Source organism: Pholis gunnellus (assembly GCF_910591455.1).
Source record: "Pholis gunnellus genome assembly, chromosome: 24".
NCBI lineage: Eukaryota > Metazoa > Chordata > Actinopteri > Perciformes > Pholidae > Pholis > Pholis gunnellus.
In genome coordinates this window covers 451,109-468,982 of record NC_136551.1, presented here as the reverse complement: position 1 = coordinate 468,982, position 17,874 = coordinate 451,109, and the positions used below count along the sequence as shown (strand labels likewise).

The 17,874-nt window shown below is 42.6% G+C and overlaps 1 protein-coding gene across 1 annotated transcript in view; it reads right to left on the bottom strand.

The window, feature by feature from the left end:
• Window positions 1-358: 358 nt before the first annotated feature.
• The window catches only part of LOC306715617 (kalirin-like), a gene marked incomplete at its 5' end in the record, with an annotated part of 29,565 nt that continues 12,049 nt past the window's right edge, over window positions 359-17,874 (bottom strand). The window contains 38 exon segments of the mRNA XM_079186039.1: window positions 359-957; window positions 1,039-1,184; window positions 1,307-1,478; window positions 1,607-1,792; window positions 2,005-2,082; window positions 2,665-2,715; window positions 2,818-2,910; window positions 3,069-3,155; window positions 3,268-3,337; window positions 3,418-3,521; window positions 3,606-3,672; window positions 3,747-3,817; window positions 4,290-4,403; window positions 4,481-4,612; window positions 4,749-4,852; window positions 4,931-4,975; window positions 7,980-8,181; window positions 9,130-9,291; window positions 10,562-10,664; window positions 10,817-10,983; window positions 11,073-11,174; window positions 11,468-11,658; window positions 11,867-11,978; window positions 12,465-12,557; window positions 13,559-13,648; window positions 13,761-13,830; window positions 14,022-14,131; window positions 14,240-14,306; window positions 14,394-14,518; window positions 14,673-14,855; window positions 14,938-15,060; window positions 15,152-15,267; window positions 15,399-15,546; window positions 15,688-15,822; window positions 15,902-16,040; window positions 16,278-16,357; window positions 16,649-16,768; window positions 16,863-17,026. Of these exon segments, the coding sequence (XP_079042165.1) occupies window positions 772-957; window positions 1,039-1,184; window positions 1,307-1,478; window positions 1,607-1,792; window positions 2,005-2,082; window positions 2,665-2,715; window positions 2,818-2,910; window positions 3,069-3,155; window positions 3,268-3,337; window positions 3,418-3,521; window positions 3,606-3,672; window positions 3,747-3,817; window positions 4,290-4,403; window positions 4,481-4,612; window positions 4,749-4,852; window positions 4,931-4,975; window positions 7,980-8,181; window positions 9,130-9,291; window positions 10,562-10,664; window positions 10,817-10,983; window positions 11,073-11,174; window positions 11,468-11,658; window positions 11,867-11,978; window positions 12,465-12,557; window positions 13,559-13,648; window positions 13,761-13,830; window positions 14,022-14,131; window positions 14,240-14,306; window positions 14,394-14,518; window positions 14,673-14,855; window positions 14,938-15,060; window positions 15,152-15,267; window positions 15,399-15,546; window positions 15,688-15,822; window positions 15,902-16,040; window positions 16,278-16,357; window positions 16,649-16,768; window positions 16,863-17,026 (4,508 nt within the window). The 3' untranslated portion in view covers window positions 359-771.

Here is a 17,874-nt window from a genome sequence, read left to right as displayed (position 1 = left end):
ATCATCATCATAGCAGTGGGGTGTTTGTGTGGAGTGTGTGTGTGTGTCCTCAGTCTGTTTATACACACTATTAACAGGATGACGCGCAGAGAGCAGAGGGCCGTTCTGATTGGCTGACGGGTCTCCAGGAGGCTTTTTATTATTTTGTAACTTTTTTTTTAGTCGTCTCTCGTCTCCTGGAATCACAGTTTGTTGTCGTCGGTGACGACGATGTGGTCGTGTGGCCTCCCTCCCGCTGACATCACGCAGGAGACAGTCTGTGACGTCATCATTGCTCCGGGGGGGGGGGGGGCAGTAAACTGGACGGCGACGTCTGATTGGACGAGGCGCGGACTGGAGGCGTGTTTTTGGTTGAATGTTGAAGCACCAGGAGGGAGGAGCCTAATACTGGCAGGTAACCAGGGTTAAAGTGTGTCGGGAAACATTCGCTATCGCTCAGCTGTGACTGTGGAGCCTGGAGGATGGAGACATCTGGCCCAACATAAGGGTCGGGACCCTCCGAGGGGTCGCTGGGTAGAAAGTTACGTTCCGGCCCAAACCCTGTTAAAATCATCGACAACGCATCCAAGATGGCGGCGCTACAGAAAACATCTGGAGCTGTTGAGATGTTTTATGTTGTGTTGGACGTCTCCACCTGAAGGCTGCACCGCTCACCGTCATCAAATGATTTCCCAGCATGCCTCTGGCCCTGTTACCTTGCAGTATTTCATGTGTGTACTGGTAGTAAACCGGACTCTGCTGTCAGTGTACTGTTGCGTATATTTGCGTGCGTCAGTGTGTGTTGAGGATACTGCGTGCCACCCAGCCCTCGGCGGCCGGAGAGTCGCTGTTGGCCGGCCGGTACACCAGACTCTGGCCCTGCTGGTTGGACGCCAGAATCTGAACCTTCTCCCCCCGAAACACGGAGATCTCGTCCTCCCGAACCGCCACGAAGTCCTGCAGCACCAGCACCAGCTCCTACGGGTCAATGCTCACATTTAGCAACAATCAGAAGAAATCAGGTACGAGAGGGTACGATGAGGAGGGGCGAGTCCAGACCTGGTCGTCCTGCTCGCTGTCAGGAGGAGGCTGAGGGGCGTGGCCGTTGGGCGTGGGCGGGGCCGACGGCGGTCGCCCTGACGACAAAGGCCGGGTCACCGAGATGCCGCCCTCCTTCCTCTGGTACTCAATGGGAGACTGAAGAGCTGTTGGGAGTTCAAACAGACTCAGGTTCAACTAAACCTTCAAGATGAAGGGGACTCAGAGACATCCAAGACGGTTTCGGGAGACTCAGCCGGGTCCAATGACACAACGTGGATGTACTCACCTGACAGGAAGTTGTTCTGTGCATCCAGCAGGGTGGCGATGGTCTCTACCCAGGTGGTCTTGATGCCGGCGGAGGACGCCTGCAGCGTGAAGCGCTCCGCCGAACCCCGAGACCACAACACCAACTTACAGGGTTCCCCGTCCACGCTGTCCTGCATCGCCAGGTAACTCACCTGACCACACACACACACACACACACACACACACACACACACACACACACAGACAAAATGAGTCCCATCATTCCCAGTGTGGACACACACATCCACGCCTGCAGCCGATACAAAGCCTGCAGTCCCACCTTGATGCTGTTCTTGAACTGGTACCCCGGGTTGTTGGAGCCTTTGCGCAGCAGTTCGCTGAAGATAACGATCTGCTCGAACAGGAACACTCTGCGCTCTTTGCTGCGAGACAGAACTCCTCCGTCCTGCTCCCACACACAGAAGGTCTCCTGCTGCAGCAGCTTCCCCTGAGACGTCAGCTTCCCCTGGACCACAACAACAACGGTCAGAGGCCTCGGGGCTCACGTTTGGGGTTCCTCAGGGTTCTATTCTGGGTCCTTTATAGTTTGCCTTATGAATAGTGTAACTTTAGTTTAGTCTGTAGCTCTATGTGAGAACATTCGTTATTAAACGCATCGATCGTTGTAGTTTATATCTTAAATGAACTGTCAGACAGACATCAGTCGTTTTGTTTTACCTCGTATCCCTGCAGGCGTCCCAGGTTCATCATGTCGTTGCAGCGCTTCGGCACCAATGACATCAGCTCCACCGCTTTCTGCACACACACACACACACACACACACACACACACACACACACACACACACACACACACACACACACACACACACACACACACACACACACACACACACACACACACACACACACACACACAGTTTAATATTACCAAAGTTTAATGATTCACCGTCCTGCGTAAATCTTTTAACGCCACCATCATCATGACAAAACCACATTCTTTGATTTATTCTGGTTCACTGAACAATAATAATAATCCCACTCAAAGAAAGTAGTGTACTACTACTTTAAATGTGTACAAGTCGTGTACTACTACTTTAAATGTGTACAAGTAGTGTACTACTACTTTAAATGTGTACAAGTAGTGTACTACTACTTTAAATGTGTACAAGTAGTGTACTACTACTTTAAATGTGTACAAGTCGTGTACTACTACTTTAAATGTGTACAAGTAGTGTACTACTACTTTAAATGTGTACAAGTAGTGTACTACTACTTTAAATGTGTACAAGTAGTGTACTACAACTTTAAATGTGTACAAGTAGGGCAAAGGGTTCTTTTGTGGTTTGTATTTAAATCTAAAAACCAAACGATGTACCTCGATCTCTTCACAGTCGAGTCCTGCTTTGGACGTATACTTGAGAAAATCCTGAAAGACAGACAGACAAGTGATTTATATAAATGATTATATATAAATATATATATATATATACACACAGTATTTACATAACGTCAGTAGATCCTCACAGACCTTCAGCAGCAGCTGGTATTTGGTGATTCTCTGGATGGGTTTGATCAGATAATCACTGATCGACATCCTGCAGCTGATCTCATGCTGGATGTCCTGCAGACAGACAGACAGACAGACAGACAGACAGACAGACAGACAGACAGACAGACAGACAGACAGACAGGTTCATTCGTCCGTCGTTTGTGTTGCAGAACAATGATTTCATCGAGTTCATCAGTTCTCCTGCTGAAGTCCAGATAGATCGTGTTTACCTCGAAGAAGCTCTCGTACTCGATGACGATGAACTCTGACCTCGGCTTGTTCTGACAGTAGACCACGTACATGTGCAGGCGGCGCTCCTGCAGCACACACACACGTACATTATTAACATGCTGTAATCTGAGTATTCCTGCAGTACTGTGACATGTTAAACCAGATAATAACTCATAACTGTGTTTCGGTGAGACTCACGTGTCGGATGAAGAGGTCGGCCAGCAGGTCGTGATTCTGAACACATCGGTCCAACTCCACCAAGAAGAAACTGAACACACACACAGTGAGTCAGTGTTCTGTTATCATCAATAACACGATTATTAATAACGTTATTAGCGTGTGACGGACTCGCGGTGCCAGTCGTAGATCTGCTGGATGTTTCCAAAGACGATCTTGTCTTTTCCTCTCATGTCCTCTGGGATTCCTCGGACCTCCAGCCGGGACATGAAGCCCTGAGACACAAACACAATATTCATGTGTTATATATAAGGTATAAATCATTTATAATCATCGGATATAAACTATAAACGTCTCACCTCCACGATCACAGCCAGGTCCTTCACGTAGTCCTTCTCTGATTGGATCATCTCGTTCACCACAAACCTGAAAAACACACGTTTCAAATCTTTTTCTTCTTGATTTTCACACATTTATTATTCTGATTCTGTTCGTCTCACATTCGTCCTCTCAGAGCTTTGTTCCTCTGCTCCGTGTCCGACTCGTTGGAGCCCTGATCCGAATCCAGAGCCTGAGAACCAAACATCACAGATACACAAGTTACAGAAACATCACAGATACACAAGTTACAGAAACATCACAGATACACAAGTTACAGAAACATCACAGATACACAAGTTACAGAAACATCACAGATACACAAGTTACAGAAACATCACAGATACACAAGTTACAGAAACATCACAGATACACAAGTTACAGAAACATCACAGATACACAAGTTACAGAAACATCACAGATACACAAGTTACAGAAACATCACAGATACACAAGTTACAGAAACATCACAGATACACAAGTTACAGAAACATCACAGATACACAAGTTACAGAAACATCACAGATACACAAGTTAGAGAAACATCACAGATACACAAGTTACAGAAACATCACAGATACACAAGTTAGAGAAATGTAGACATTTCTCTAACTTGAATTGTGGTGTTGTGTATTTTGTATGTCATGAAATAAGAGAAGAAGAACCTCGGGGTTGTTTGGGTCTTTGATGATCTGCATGGGAGGAGGTAGGAAGGTGTTGCTCTCCTCCTCTGGCTCCTCCTCCCCTCCGCTCTGCCCCGCCTCCTCCTTCCTCGCCTTCTGCTCAAAACACAAAAGCTTTTATCTTTCCGGTCGTCGCTGTTTCTTTATGTTTTTTTTTAATGTTTTTATTTTACCGTCTGTGCGTTGCCGGTGAGGGGCGTGGCCAGCTCCGGCCTGTTGTCCCGCCTCCTGGTTCTGATTGGAGGTTTCTTCTGTCCGTCGGCTTTGCCCTGACTCAGCCTCCGGACGGGACTCGTCAGCCAGCGCTGCAACAAACACAGAATCTGAACTCCGGCTTTCCTTTTTGTTGCATGTAATATATGTAGAATGAGGTATTTTCATACTCATGGTAGTAGTACTGCAACTAGAGTGTATTGTGTCTGATGACAGTACTACGTGTACCTTCAGGGTGTTTCCGGTTCCAGAGCCGCTGCGTTTTGGCCCCGGAGAGCCGACGGCGCCCCCGGGAGCTCCGCCCACTCCGAACGCCGCGGGACAGACGGCACCTGAAACAAAACGACCACGGTGAGTTCACTGGACATCAGCAGAGTCAGTAAATGTGAGTGACGGGGACGTCGTCTCACTTTGGCCGGACGTCTGGAGTCCATCAGAGCCGTACAGACCGGAGTCTGCAGAGAACACAAATACAAATATTAATATTAACGTCATTAATATTAATATTAACGTCATTATTAATATTAACGTCATTATTAATATTAATATTAACATCATTATTAATATTAATATTAACATCATTATTAATATTAATATCATTATTAATATTAACATCATTATTAATATTAATATTAACGTCATTAATATTAATATTAACGTCATTATTAATATTAATATTAACGTCATTAATATTAATATTAACGTCATTATTAATATTAATATTAACGTCATTAATATTAATATTAACGTCATTATTAATATTAATATTAACGTCATTATTAATATTAATATTAACATCATTATTAATATTAATATTAACATCATTATTAATATTAATATCATTATTAATATTAACATCATTATTAATATTAATATTAACATAATTATTAATATTAACATCATTATTAATATTAACATCATTATTAATATTAATAAGAGAGAATACGTTCACGTTTTAAGAGAGAAAAAGCGGTCACGTTAATAAATACAAGAAAGAAAGTGAACTATATGAAAGAGTTTCAGTTGTTTTGACACATTAAACAACGGTGACAAGGTGATGACAGGAAATACAAAATGTCATTAAAGTATTTAAGGAAACTTAGAATCATTGATTGATTAATATATTCACATCTGAAGTATGTCAGCGTACTTATACATCCAACAAACAAGACAAACACCACAATAAGAAGAAAGCAACAAATGTGTGTAAAAGTTGAAAGTTATTGATATTAATTAGACACAAATAATAAATTGGTCCAAGAATACATTTTCATAGTGAATCAATATATTCACATAAATGTACATGTTTTATTTCACCCAAAAAACTGCAGGAAACTACTTTAAATAATAGAATATATATAGAAAATAGAATAATACAAGTATTTTATCTTGTGTCTCTAAGAAAACCTTTTTGAGTACTTTTACATTTGATACTTTCAGTACATTTCTGCTGGTATTTGTATAAGTTGTATTTGTACGCTGTGAAGTAAATGATTAAAGCAGAGAGTTTCAGGTCGGACCTCCTGCAGACTGGACTCCGTCGGGTGTGTTAACGTCAGATAATAAAACCTGCAGCTCCTGCTCAACACGTGGAAACACAACATTCCTCCTGCAGGATTTGAGGTAAAGTGTGACGGTAGAGAGACAGGCAGACAGACAGGTCACCTTGTTCTGTCACTCATTAACATACACACTCATGTTTCCTCTCAAACACCCGTCTCTCTCTCTCTCTCTCTCACATTATAAACCCACCTCGATCGTCCTCTCCCTTTCCCACAATCCATCCCCAAACAGCGGAACAATCCCAGCATGCACCTGTGCCCCGCCGCATGCTTCAGCATCGATCCATTCACAAAAATAAATGTTTAAAAATAAAGGACAGACGGACAGAGAGGTGTTTCTGTCTCTCTCTCTACAGAGCTGAATGAAACTACAGTCAGAGCTCTGGAGGGGCGGGGCTTAGCCATGGGGGCGGGGCTAGAGGAAGGCGGGGGTTTACAAAGAAAAACATTAGGATGTGAAGAAAAGTACAAACAAAGTAAAGATGAAATAAAATAAAATTCATTACAATTAGGATTTAAATATATATATATATATATATATATATATATATATATATATTTATATATATATATATAAAATAAAACAAGGGAAGTGTGAATAAAATAGAATATGATACAAATGAATCTAATGGACAAACAAAAAACATTAAAATTAACAAATCTAAAAAAAGTATTGAATTAAGTCATAAAATAAAATAGGAAAATCAAAATATAATACTTAAAAAATTAGTAATACATATATATAAAAACATTTTTTTTTTATAAAATGTTAAGTAATCAAGACAAAATAAAACAAAACAATTAAATCTTATACTAAAGAAAGAAAGTGTTATAAAAACAAGCTACATTTAAATAAAATTAAACAATAATTCTGAACAGCTATACTGTTATATTGTAAAAAACAAAACAAATAAATGTATGTGAAAAAATAAACCATGAAGTGGAATAAAACTAAATGAATCTAAATTAGATGTAAAGAGAGACGACTTTATTTTTAAACTGCAGCTCATTGTTTTGTGACACAGCAGGTAGCCACACACACACACACACACACACACACACACTAAGTCAGGATGTTCCTGTTGAGTCTGAACCTCCTTCAGGTCAATGTTTAACTGTGAAACTGTCTCACCTCTTGTCTGTCTGTCTCTGTGAGAATGAGACATCTTGTCAAACCAGATTACAGATTCTCTTTCATGTGGTTCAGTTTTAACCCTGAAACTACAAAACAGTCTTTTTATTTTCTTGTTGTGTGGATAGAGAGGCTTGTTGTGTTTGTGTAGGATCTTTAAAAAACTAAACAATGATGAATGACAATGAAAAATAATAATTACAGATGAATATCACTTTGTTTCATGTGGGAACTTAAAACATTTTAAAAGATAAAGTTTGTACCTTTGTTTCTTGTGGGGACATTTAGTTTGTCTTTGTGACTTGTGGGGACATTTAGTTTGTCTTTGTGACTTGTGGGGACATTTAGTTTGTCTTTGTGACTTGTGGGGACATTTAGTTTGTCTTTGTGACTTGTGGGGACATTTAATTTGTCTTTGTGACTTGTGGGGACATTAAATGTGTCTTTGTGACTTGTGGGGACATTTAATTTCTTTTCCAGGATTGAAGTTCAGAACAAAGGGAATACGACGTACTGTCTCTTTAAGACACACACAGTTATGATGCTAATGCGAAGCGGCAGATCCTAACAAACAAACAAACAAAATGTGTTTTAATTTTTCATGCTGAGCTGCAGAACAAACAGCAACAGAACTTTACAAGCAGGGATTTAAATATTTAGAGAGAGAGAGACAGGAAGTGAGACGTCTCAACACCGTGAGGATGTTTAAAGTTCCCTCTGTTCAAACAGGAAGTGACATCGGGCAAAGTAAATCCATGTACTCACCCCTCCCTGCATTGGACGAGGAGTTGGAGGCATTAGAGGAGGAGGTGGTGGTGGTGGAGGAGGAGTTGAAGGAGGAGGAGGTGGTTGTGCTCGTAGAGGAAGTGCTGGAGGAGGAGGTGGTGGAAGCCGGGATGAGCCCCTCCATGTCGGCTGCACTGTGGGAGTGTGACAGGCAGAGGGCGCTCATCGGCAGTAGACCCTCCTGCAGGAGACGACACAAAGACGTTACAAATGTTTAGTTACAAATGTTTAGTTACAAATGTTTAGTTACAAATGTTTAGTTACAAATGTTGAGTTACAAATGTTTAGTTACAAATGTTCAGTTACAAATGTTTAGTTACAAATGTTGAGTTACAAATGTTTAGTTACAAATGTTGAGTTACAAATGTTTAGTTACAAATGTTCAGTTACAAATGTTTAGTTACAAATGTTGAGTTACAAATGTTTAGTTACAAATGTTCAGTTACAAATGTTTAGTTACAAATGTTTAGTTACAAATGTTGAGTTACAAATGTTTAGTTACAAATGTTCAGTTACAAATGTTTAGTTACAAATGTTGAGTTACAAATGTTTAGTTACAAATGTTCAGTTACAAATGTTTAGTTACAAATGTTCAGTTACAAATGTTTAGTTACAAATGTTGAGTTACAAATGTTTAGTTACAAATGTTCAGTTACAAATGTTTAGTTACAAATGTTGAGTTACAAATGTTTAGTTACAAATGTTCAGTTACAAATGTTGAGTTACAAATGTTGAGTTACAAATGTTCAGTTACAAATGTTTAGTTACAAATGTTGAGTTACAAATGTTTAGTTACAAATGTTCAGTTACAAATGTTTAGTTACAAATGTTTAGTTACAAATGTTCAGTTACAAATGTTTAGTTACAAATGTTCAGTTCCAAATGTTTAGTTACAAATGTTTAGTTACAAATGTTTAGTTACAAATGTTCAGTTACAAATGTTTAGTTACAAATGTTCAGTTACAAATGTTTAGTTACAAATGTAACCTTTTTTAATTTGCTGGGACATTTATTTCATTATATTTGTTACTTCTGCTCCCTGGTGGGATGTTTGTTTTGTTATGTGGGGACATTTAGTTTGTTATTTTGTTACATTTATAAACTGTTTCCGGAGCGTTTGATTGGTTACCTGCGGGGGCGTTTGATCCGTCGTTCTGACCAGACACCACCCGGGCCGTTCGGCCGAGCGCTCCACCAGCTCCACCGTCTGACCACAGCGGACACCGAGCTCTCCGGGTCCACCGGAGGAGAAATCCAACAACACCACCACTAACTCACAGCCTCCCGACAGCTGGAGAGACAGACAGGCAGACAGACGGGTGATTATTACACATGTAGCGTTACTAGAGGAATGTACTGCAGAGATAAAATCATTGATTATAATTCAAGTCTTTCTGCAGCAGATTGAAGACTAAAGACAAAAACATGACCCGTGAATCAACCTAACATATGTTCTCGACCCGTCCAACCACAGCGGGCTAGAACACACCATGTGACACGTGTGTGTGTGTGTGTGTGTGTGTTGACGGAGCACATGTCTTCCAGCTGGTGTAGAAAACACACACGCCCTCAGAGCGTCTCCTGGGAGTGCTGGGGTGTTCCCCGTCCAAAATCAAATGCAGATGTGAGGTGAAACACGCAGACGATACAAACACGTGAACATCTACTGAAGCACTAATGTTGTAGTTTGTTAATGTGGAGACGATATTAGATACTTTGTGTACTACTAGAGTGGTAGTACAGTACTGCATTAAAATGTGTTTTTATCTCAAAAGTATCAGATAAATGTAGTATCAGTAAAAGGTATCCAATTAAAAATATAGCAAAATTGTACTTCAGAACAGTACTTGAGTAAATGTACTTAGTTACATTTTATAAATTCATATTTAGTTTAGAATAAATATGATCAGTGTAGAATTTTAATATCATTCAAATTCAAATGGTATTTAAACATTAATGCATCTGTTTATATTAATCCAATATTATTAGGAGTTGCAGTCAATTACTCAATTGGTCGATCAAGTATTTTTTTAATTAATTAATAATTTTAGTAATTTTTTATGTAGAAATGTCCGAGATTTGCTGCTTTTCTGTGATTTATTTCATATTAAACAGAATATCTGACAAAAAAAGAAGTTTAAAAATAGTTTTCTGACGGACGATTAATCAATTAATCAAGAAAATAATCTGCAGATTAATCGATAATGAAAGTAATTATTAACATAATGTATTAGACATTTTTTAATTCTACTTTTGATACATTTTAAGTTCATGCATTAGTAAGTTCATGTGTAGTTTACTTCCAACAAGCTTCTATAAACTATCAAACAGCTCACAGCCAGTGTGTCTAAACCCCGCCCTCAGCTTCACGGCAGGTAGAACAAATCAAACGTACCTCATGAAGAAGAGCAGAGAAAGAAGCGAGAGTTTCCTAGAAAACTATCTGACGACTGAAGAGAGGAAGAAACACACCCGGACCAGCTGCAACAGCGGTGATGTCATCAGCCTGTGTGACACGCCCCTCTGGAGTGTGTGTGTGTGTGTGTGTGTGTGTTAGTTACCTTGTCGCTGTCGGCAGTGTTCTGTGACGTTCTGGAGGCGATGGAGACGGTGTCTGGCTGACTGCTGGCGTCGCCCAGACTGTCTGCGTCCTCGCTGGTCTCCCTGACGACAGACGGACAGACGGACGTGTGTTTTGTGAGTGATTTAACGTTTCACATATTTTAGCAGAAATAACAAAGTGTGAATAAATCCATCAGGCTGGTCGTATAAAGTGTGAGTTTGATCACATGACAGGAGGCCTCTAACGTGTTTCCTGTGTTTCTGACCTGCGGCTGATGCTGCGCTGTCGCCCCAGGGTGGGGTTTGGTGTTTTGGGGAGGGGGATGGGCTCCCTCAGAGCGCCCCGCAGGTGGCCACGCCTCTCCTGGATCACCTGTCGAATGCTGCGGACCCACTCCTGCTTCAGCTCCAGCGACGACGCCTGTGGAGGAACGGGTACGACGGGGAGACGACACCTTTAAAGTATTGTCAAAAACAACTTTTTGAAAATGTCGTCGGATCAGCACGAACCTTCAGGACCGTCTTGTTGTCGGACGTCGGCGTTCGTCCGACCCACAGAGCGAACTTGCAGGGATCCCCCTCGATGTGCTCCGTTACCCCGAGCTCTGAGGTCTGAGAGAGCGACAGGTGGGGAGAGTGAGACAGCCACAGGTGAATATTGTCAGATCTGTGTGTTGGTTTAACCTGATTGTGAGGACATTTTTCTGTAAATTGTATGACAAAGCAAGTGTGTCCCCATAAACCATGATCACACTATTTAGTTTTCTTTGTGTTCACAAAGTTTAAGTAGTGAGAACACTGCCTCATTATTTTGATATCCTCCATAAATGTCCTCATAAAAACCATAGATGTTAATGATAGACTCTCAAACGTGGACGCGTGTTGAATGTGTTGGTATGTTTTACCCTCAGTCTGCTCTTGTAGAGATATTTGATTCGTCCGGACGAGTCCTTGATCTCCTTGCTGAAGATGAGTGACAGCTCGAACAGGAAGAGGTGCCGGTCCCGCCCCTTCCTGATCAGAGACTTGGGCTCCCAGACCAGGAAGGAGTCCTGGAGGAGGAGCTCACCCTGCACCTCCAGACCCTCCTCCAGACCTGAGCGGGACGTCACAGCAGGTGAGATCATCGGTAATATCATTCGGTAGGATTTATGTGTTTCAAGCTCTAAGAAGTCCCGAAAGTTTCTTTAAGAAGTATAAATAGCAATGAAAAAACACAGTTTCATAGACTTCCAGCTCCTTCAAAATAAAAGCCCCCTCCCCCAGCTCCTTCACAATAAAAGACCGTATCGTCTGTGCGTTACCTTCCAGCATGCTAACATGCATAGCATCGTTCGCTCTCTTCGGGACGCTCAGCATCACGTCCAGGCCTTCTTTGATTTCACCTTTTCCCTCTTCGCAGCACGCCAACAACTCCTGTAAACACACAACAAACTAATTAACACAAATGTACTCAATAATATTAATAAAACAATTTTTATTCACAAAGAAGTATGTGGGATAATTTTTACATTTAATAGAAAAGATGTTAATACAGTTACATTGTTCTTCCATCTGTTGTATTTCTGTATCAAACATATTAAATGCTATATACTAAATCAAATGCTATTATATACTATATTTAAGTATTTTTATGCTTTTTATCAGTATTATCAACATTGCAAAGGCAAAAGCATAATAAAAAAACATTTTTAATCCATCAGTGAAAAGAAAAAGTGAAATAAAAGAATTCCATTAACACATACTTATATAATTAAAAAGAGCAATTTGTAGGAAATATTGTAGTTACATATTGATTAGAGTTTATATTTATGTTTACATATAAACAAATATGTAAACTGAGGTTTTCTGAGGGTTTATACTCAAACGATAGTCTTTTATACTTAGTTAAAGTAGTATCACCTTGAGCAGCAGCTGGTATTTGGTGATCCTCTGAACTGGTTTGATGAGAGCTGAGGAGATGGAGTTGGTCAGACCGTGTCTCCTCTGGACCTCCTGCAAACAAAACCAACAGGAAACTGGTTCAAAGGTAGTTTTAAACCAAACTGTTAACACATGAACTGAAGAAATGTTAAACATCTCACAACCCTTCAGATTGGATTTCGATGGTAAACACAAGTTGTTGTTGTTATTGTTGTTGTTTCGATGGTAAACAGAAGTTATTATTGTTGTTATTGTTGTTTTGATGGTAAACACAAGTTATTATTGTTGTTTCGATGGTAAACAGAAGTTATTGTTGTTGTTTCGATGGTAAACACAAGTTATTATTGTTGTTATTGTTGTTTTGATGGTAAACACAAGTTATTATTGTTGTTTCGATGGTAAACAGAAGTTATTGTTGTTGTTTCGATGGTAAACACAAGTTATTGTTGTTGTTTCGATGGTAAACACAAGTTATTGTTGTTGTTTCGATGGTAAACAGAAGTTATTGTTGTTGTTTCGATGGTAAACACAAGTTATTATTGTTGTTTCGATGGTAAACAGAAGTTATTATTGTTGTTTCGATGGTAAACAGAAGTTATTGTTGTTGTTTCGATGGTAAACAGAAGTTATTATTGTTGTTTCGATGGTAAACAGAAGTTATTGTTGTTGTTTCGATGGTAAACAGAAGTTATTATTGTTGTTTCGATGGTAAACAGAAGTTATTGTTGTTGTTTCGATGGTAAACACAAGTTATTATTGTTGTTTCGATGGTAAACAGAAGTTATTGTTGTTGTTTCGATGGTAAACAGAAGTTATTATTGTTGTTTCGATGGTAAACAGAAGTTATTGTTGTTGTTTCGATGGTAAACAGAAGTTATTATTGTTGTTTCGATGGTAAACAGAAGTTATTGTTGTTGTTTCGATGGTAAACAGAAGTTATTATTGTTGTTTTCGATGGTAAACAGAAGTTATTGTTGTTGTTTCGATGGTAAACAGAAGTTGTTGTTGTTGTTTCGATGGTAAACAGAAGTTGTTGTTGTTGTTTCGATGGTAAACAGAAGTTGTAAACAGACCTCAAAGAACCCGGCTCCTTGCTGCTGGATCAGTAAACTGGAGTCTGGTTTGTTTCTGCAGTACGTCACGTACATGTGGAACTTATCCGCCTGGAACACAAAACGTTTACCGAGTACTAGTACTATTTACTGAATACTAGTACTATTTGCAGTATTTTAATCTGTTGTTTATTTGTTTTTTAAAAGACAACAAAGTGGTTACCCAGGTAACGAAACAGTGTCCGACATCCTCGGGAAGCTGTTCGTAGTTTTCCAGCTCCTTCAGGAAAATACTACAAAACACAGAGTACAATACATATACTGCAGTGGTACTGTAGTACATTGGGCAACAAATGGTTGTGTAGTACTGGAGAACTTTCTGCAGTACTACAGTAGGTTGCAGTGGTGTAGTAAATATCATGTAAAATAATGTCATGTTTGTGTACTAATGCAGTATATTTGGTAGTATATCTTGCAGTAGTACCTGTTGTGGAACTCGAAGATGTCCTGGATGTTTCCGAACACGATGTCGTCCTTGTTGCTGAGACCAGGTGGGACGTCCTCTGAGCCGCTCGTCATCTCCCACAGGTACGTCTGCACGAGGAAAAGGTATTACTATGAGGAAAGTACTGTGTTGTACTTCAGTACTTGTATGCTACGAGCTGTGGTACTGTGTTGTACTGCAGTACTATAAGTGTGTACCTCAATACACTCCTGCAGATCTCTGACGTAGACTCTCTCAGTTTGAAGCAGCTCAGCCATGATGTACCTGAGATACACAAAAACACGTCATCACAGCATGTACAGTGGTAATACTTTCATACCTTAGTAGTATACTAGTACTAGTAGTACTCACTCTTTCTTGCGGGCAGAGCGCCTCTTCTCGTCGCTGACCTGGTGACTTGGGTCGGACAGGTTCACCTCGGGGTCTGAGTCCGACAGGCTGTTTGGGATCAGCTCCAACTCCAAGTCCTTATTGTCCTGACAGGGACACCGTAGTTTAAAAACACAGTTCTACACACTAAATACTACTAGTACTACAGCTGTATTTAATAGAGTCTACACACAAAATACTACAGGTACTACTGCTGTACTTAATAGCCTCTAAATACTACTGTACTCCGTGTACTAGTACCTGTGAGCAGCCTCCCAGTGCCGCCTCCAGCAGGTGGCGGTACTGAGTCATCCGGACGGTGAAGTCTCGGTACCGTTTGTCCACCGCGGACACGCAGCGGCGGAGCTCGGCCCGGTGGGCGTGTCCTTTAGCCAGCATGCTCTCGGCCAATTGGATGAGGAGGTGAACCTTTTCCTGTGTGTGCTGAGAGGCAAAGAGGGCCGGTAAGTGTACATATCTATATATAAATACGTATATATGTGTGTATTTGAACACGTGTTGTCACCTTGGCGGATACACAGAACTCTCGGTGTTGATTCAGCAGTTCTTGCGTCTCGACCACGGTTGCCCCCGGCGTCGTGTGCGTTACCAGATAGTGGTCACCTGACTGCTGCAGCCAATCCAGAGCCTGCAGCAAAGAAAACACACAATACAACACTCTGACCAACAATCCTCCAAACTAAAGAAACAAACTGAGTCACTTCACGGCAGCAGTGTACCTGGTGGGCGTGGCTCTGGAACATCAGGTACTGCTGGCACTGATCCAGTCTACGCTTCTTCAGAGTCCAGAAGTGGAGGACTCGGTTCTCCCTCTGGAGGAGCTCACTGAGGATACCTGCACACACACACACACACACACACACACACCTGGATCAGTAAAAACCTTTTACTGTTTATAACCAAACTGATGAACCGCGGCGTCCCTCAGGGCTCTTCACTGGGTCCTCTGGACTTCTCCAGTTTCACCTTTGACCTGCTGCTCCGGGACCCTGGAGTGACCCGTGACCTCGGTGACCCCCGACACGCTGTGGCCCGAGATGTTCGCCATGGTAACGCTGTTCCGGTGGATGTACTTGAGGAAGACTTCGGCGTTCCGTCTCGCCAGAGTGCAGGCCTGAAAGACCAAAACATTAAACCTTTAGTTCGTCACTTTTAAAACCTCACAAGAATACGAAACACTTCATTATTTGACAACATTTAAAGCCCCGCCCCCTTCCCCCTTAGTCACTGTTGCTAGGCCCCTCCCCCCCGTCACCTTCAGGAACGCCTCCTTCTGCTCCATGTGTTTGCTGACGAGCGGCAGGAGGAGCTCCGGCTGCCTCTCTCCTCCTCCACACCAGTCCTCCTCCCGGCGGTACTCCTGCTCCAGACTCTCCAGCACGCCGCACACCTGGAGGGGGCAGACAGACGGGTAGTACAGACAGACCGGTGTGCCACAGACAGACAGACGGGCAGACAGACGGGCAGACCTGCTGGGACGTCCTGTAGAAGGCTGCGGAGGCGTTGACCAGTTTGAGTCGGTCCTCGATCCTCAGCATCAGAGTCTGCCAGTGCAGCGCCACCGTCTGGGCACAAGACCTCACTGCATCTGGGTCATAGTGACCTGACCTGAGGGGGGGAGGCGTTAGCTTAGCTTAGCATAACGACCGGAAGCAAGGGTGGAAACCGCTAGCTTGAAACTCCACTGGTTGTGTAGACGTCTATGAGAAAATGACTCTACTGCGTTTAAACCTCACCTGCTGTCGCTCAAACACTGGATTTGTAAATACTCTCCATGTATGTGGATGTAAATACAGCTTGTGATGCTAATGCTAATGCTAATGCGTGATGTAAGCCGTGACTCACCTGACCAGCAGCTCGGCTCTCTGCTGCAGAGCCAGAGCCACCTGGTGGGTCCTCTGCAGGGAGTCAGCGTGGAGCAGAGCCTGCAGAGACAATCCAGTCTTTATCTATACATCCACACGAGGACACGGACACGTTCACGTGCACTAAATATTAGTGTTTGGTTCTCAAAAAGATAATATCACACACAATGAAAACTCATATTTCTGTTGACATGCAGCCGTGATTTCAGTCAAAGCTTCTCTGGTTTGTTGGTCTCAGATGAATCAATCATGACGTCATAGTGGAAACCTGGCAATAACGAGGGTTTCTACGGCTCCTGGCTGAGTTAAAGGGCGACTGTTTAAAGAACGTCGTGGTTTGCGTGCAGTTACCTCGATGGCCTGCTGGAGGCGCTCGTGTTCCCGCTGCAGCTGCTCAGCTTCAGACAGACAGCTGGAGTTCAACATGCAGGACGACAGCATCACCTCCCCCTCTGAGATCCAGCCCAGCACCTGAGACACACACACACACAGGGGGAGGTCGATCTGCAGGTGTGTGTTACCTGTTTCATCTGGCTCTGTGTGTGTGTGTGTGTGTGTGTGTTACCTGCTTCACCTGGCTCTGCAGGTGTCTCAGCTGCAGGTTCTGCTCCAGGTGTGTGTGTGTGTGATCCGCAATCTGCTGCAGCTCCTTCTGTCTGTCCTGCAGGAGGCGCTGCAGCTCCTCCACCTGAGCGGAGAGACCCCCCTCCGCCTCCGCCAGCTCGATACCTCACACACACACACACACACACACACACACACACACACACACACACACACACACGCATGAGCTTCAGAGTGAGGACATTTTGGCTGGTAAGGTCCTCACAAGTATAGTAATAAAACTGTGTACGTGTGTTTGCGTGCATGGATGTGTGTGTGTGTGTGTGTGTGTGCAAATCCAATATGCTGGTTTCCATGGGGACCAGAAAGCAGTTTCCATGGCAACCCCCCCCCCCATCAGTGTGTTTCTGAACCGGTCAGACTGGATGACGTTTGAGTCCTTCAAAGACCTGGAACCCCCTCAAGAAGAACCCGTGACCCCCTTTAAAGAATCCCTCCGACTCTGGAACCGCCTCAAGGACCACGAAACACCCAGGAGACCCCCCAGAGTCACTAAACATGACCTAGTTACCAGGTCTCTGAAACCTCCTCCAGGACCACTGGAGACCTCTAATAAGAACATCACTACAACCACCCAAGAACCTCCGGAACCCACGAAAAGGCTCCTGGAAATCCCTCAAGGTTTTCCTTTGAGGGATTCCCTCCATAAGGGACATACAGAACCTCTGAACACCTCCAGGGACTTTAGGACCCCTGAAGCTTCCTCAAGGACCAGTGGAACTCCCTAAAGGACCTCTAGAACACCCTCAGCACTGGAAACCACTTAACGACCCCTGGAACCCATAAAAAGACGACTAGATCGCTGGAACCCTGTCAGTGACCGATAGGGTTCCCGCTAAGGACCATTCGGGCCCCCCTAGGGACTTCTATGACTCCCTCATTGACCACTGGAGCACTAGTCTACCGAGGTCTATTGAAAACCTTTCAGAACCATTGAGTCCCTCCAAGTGACT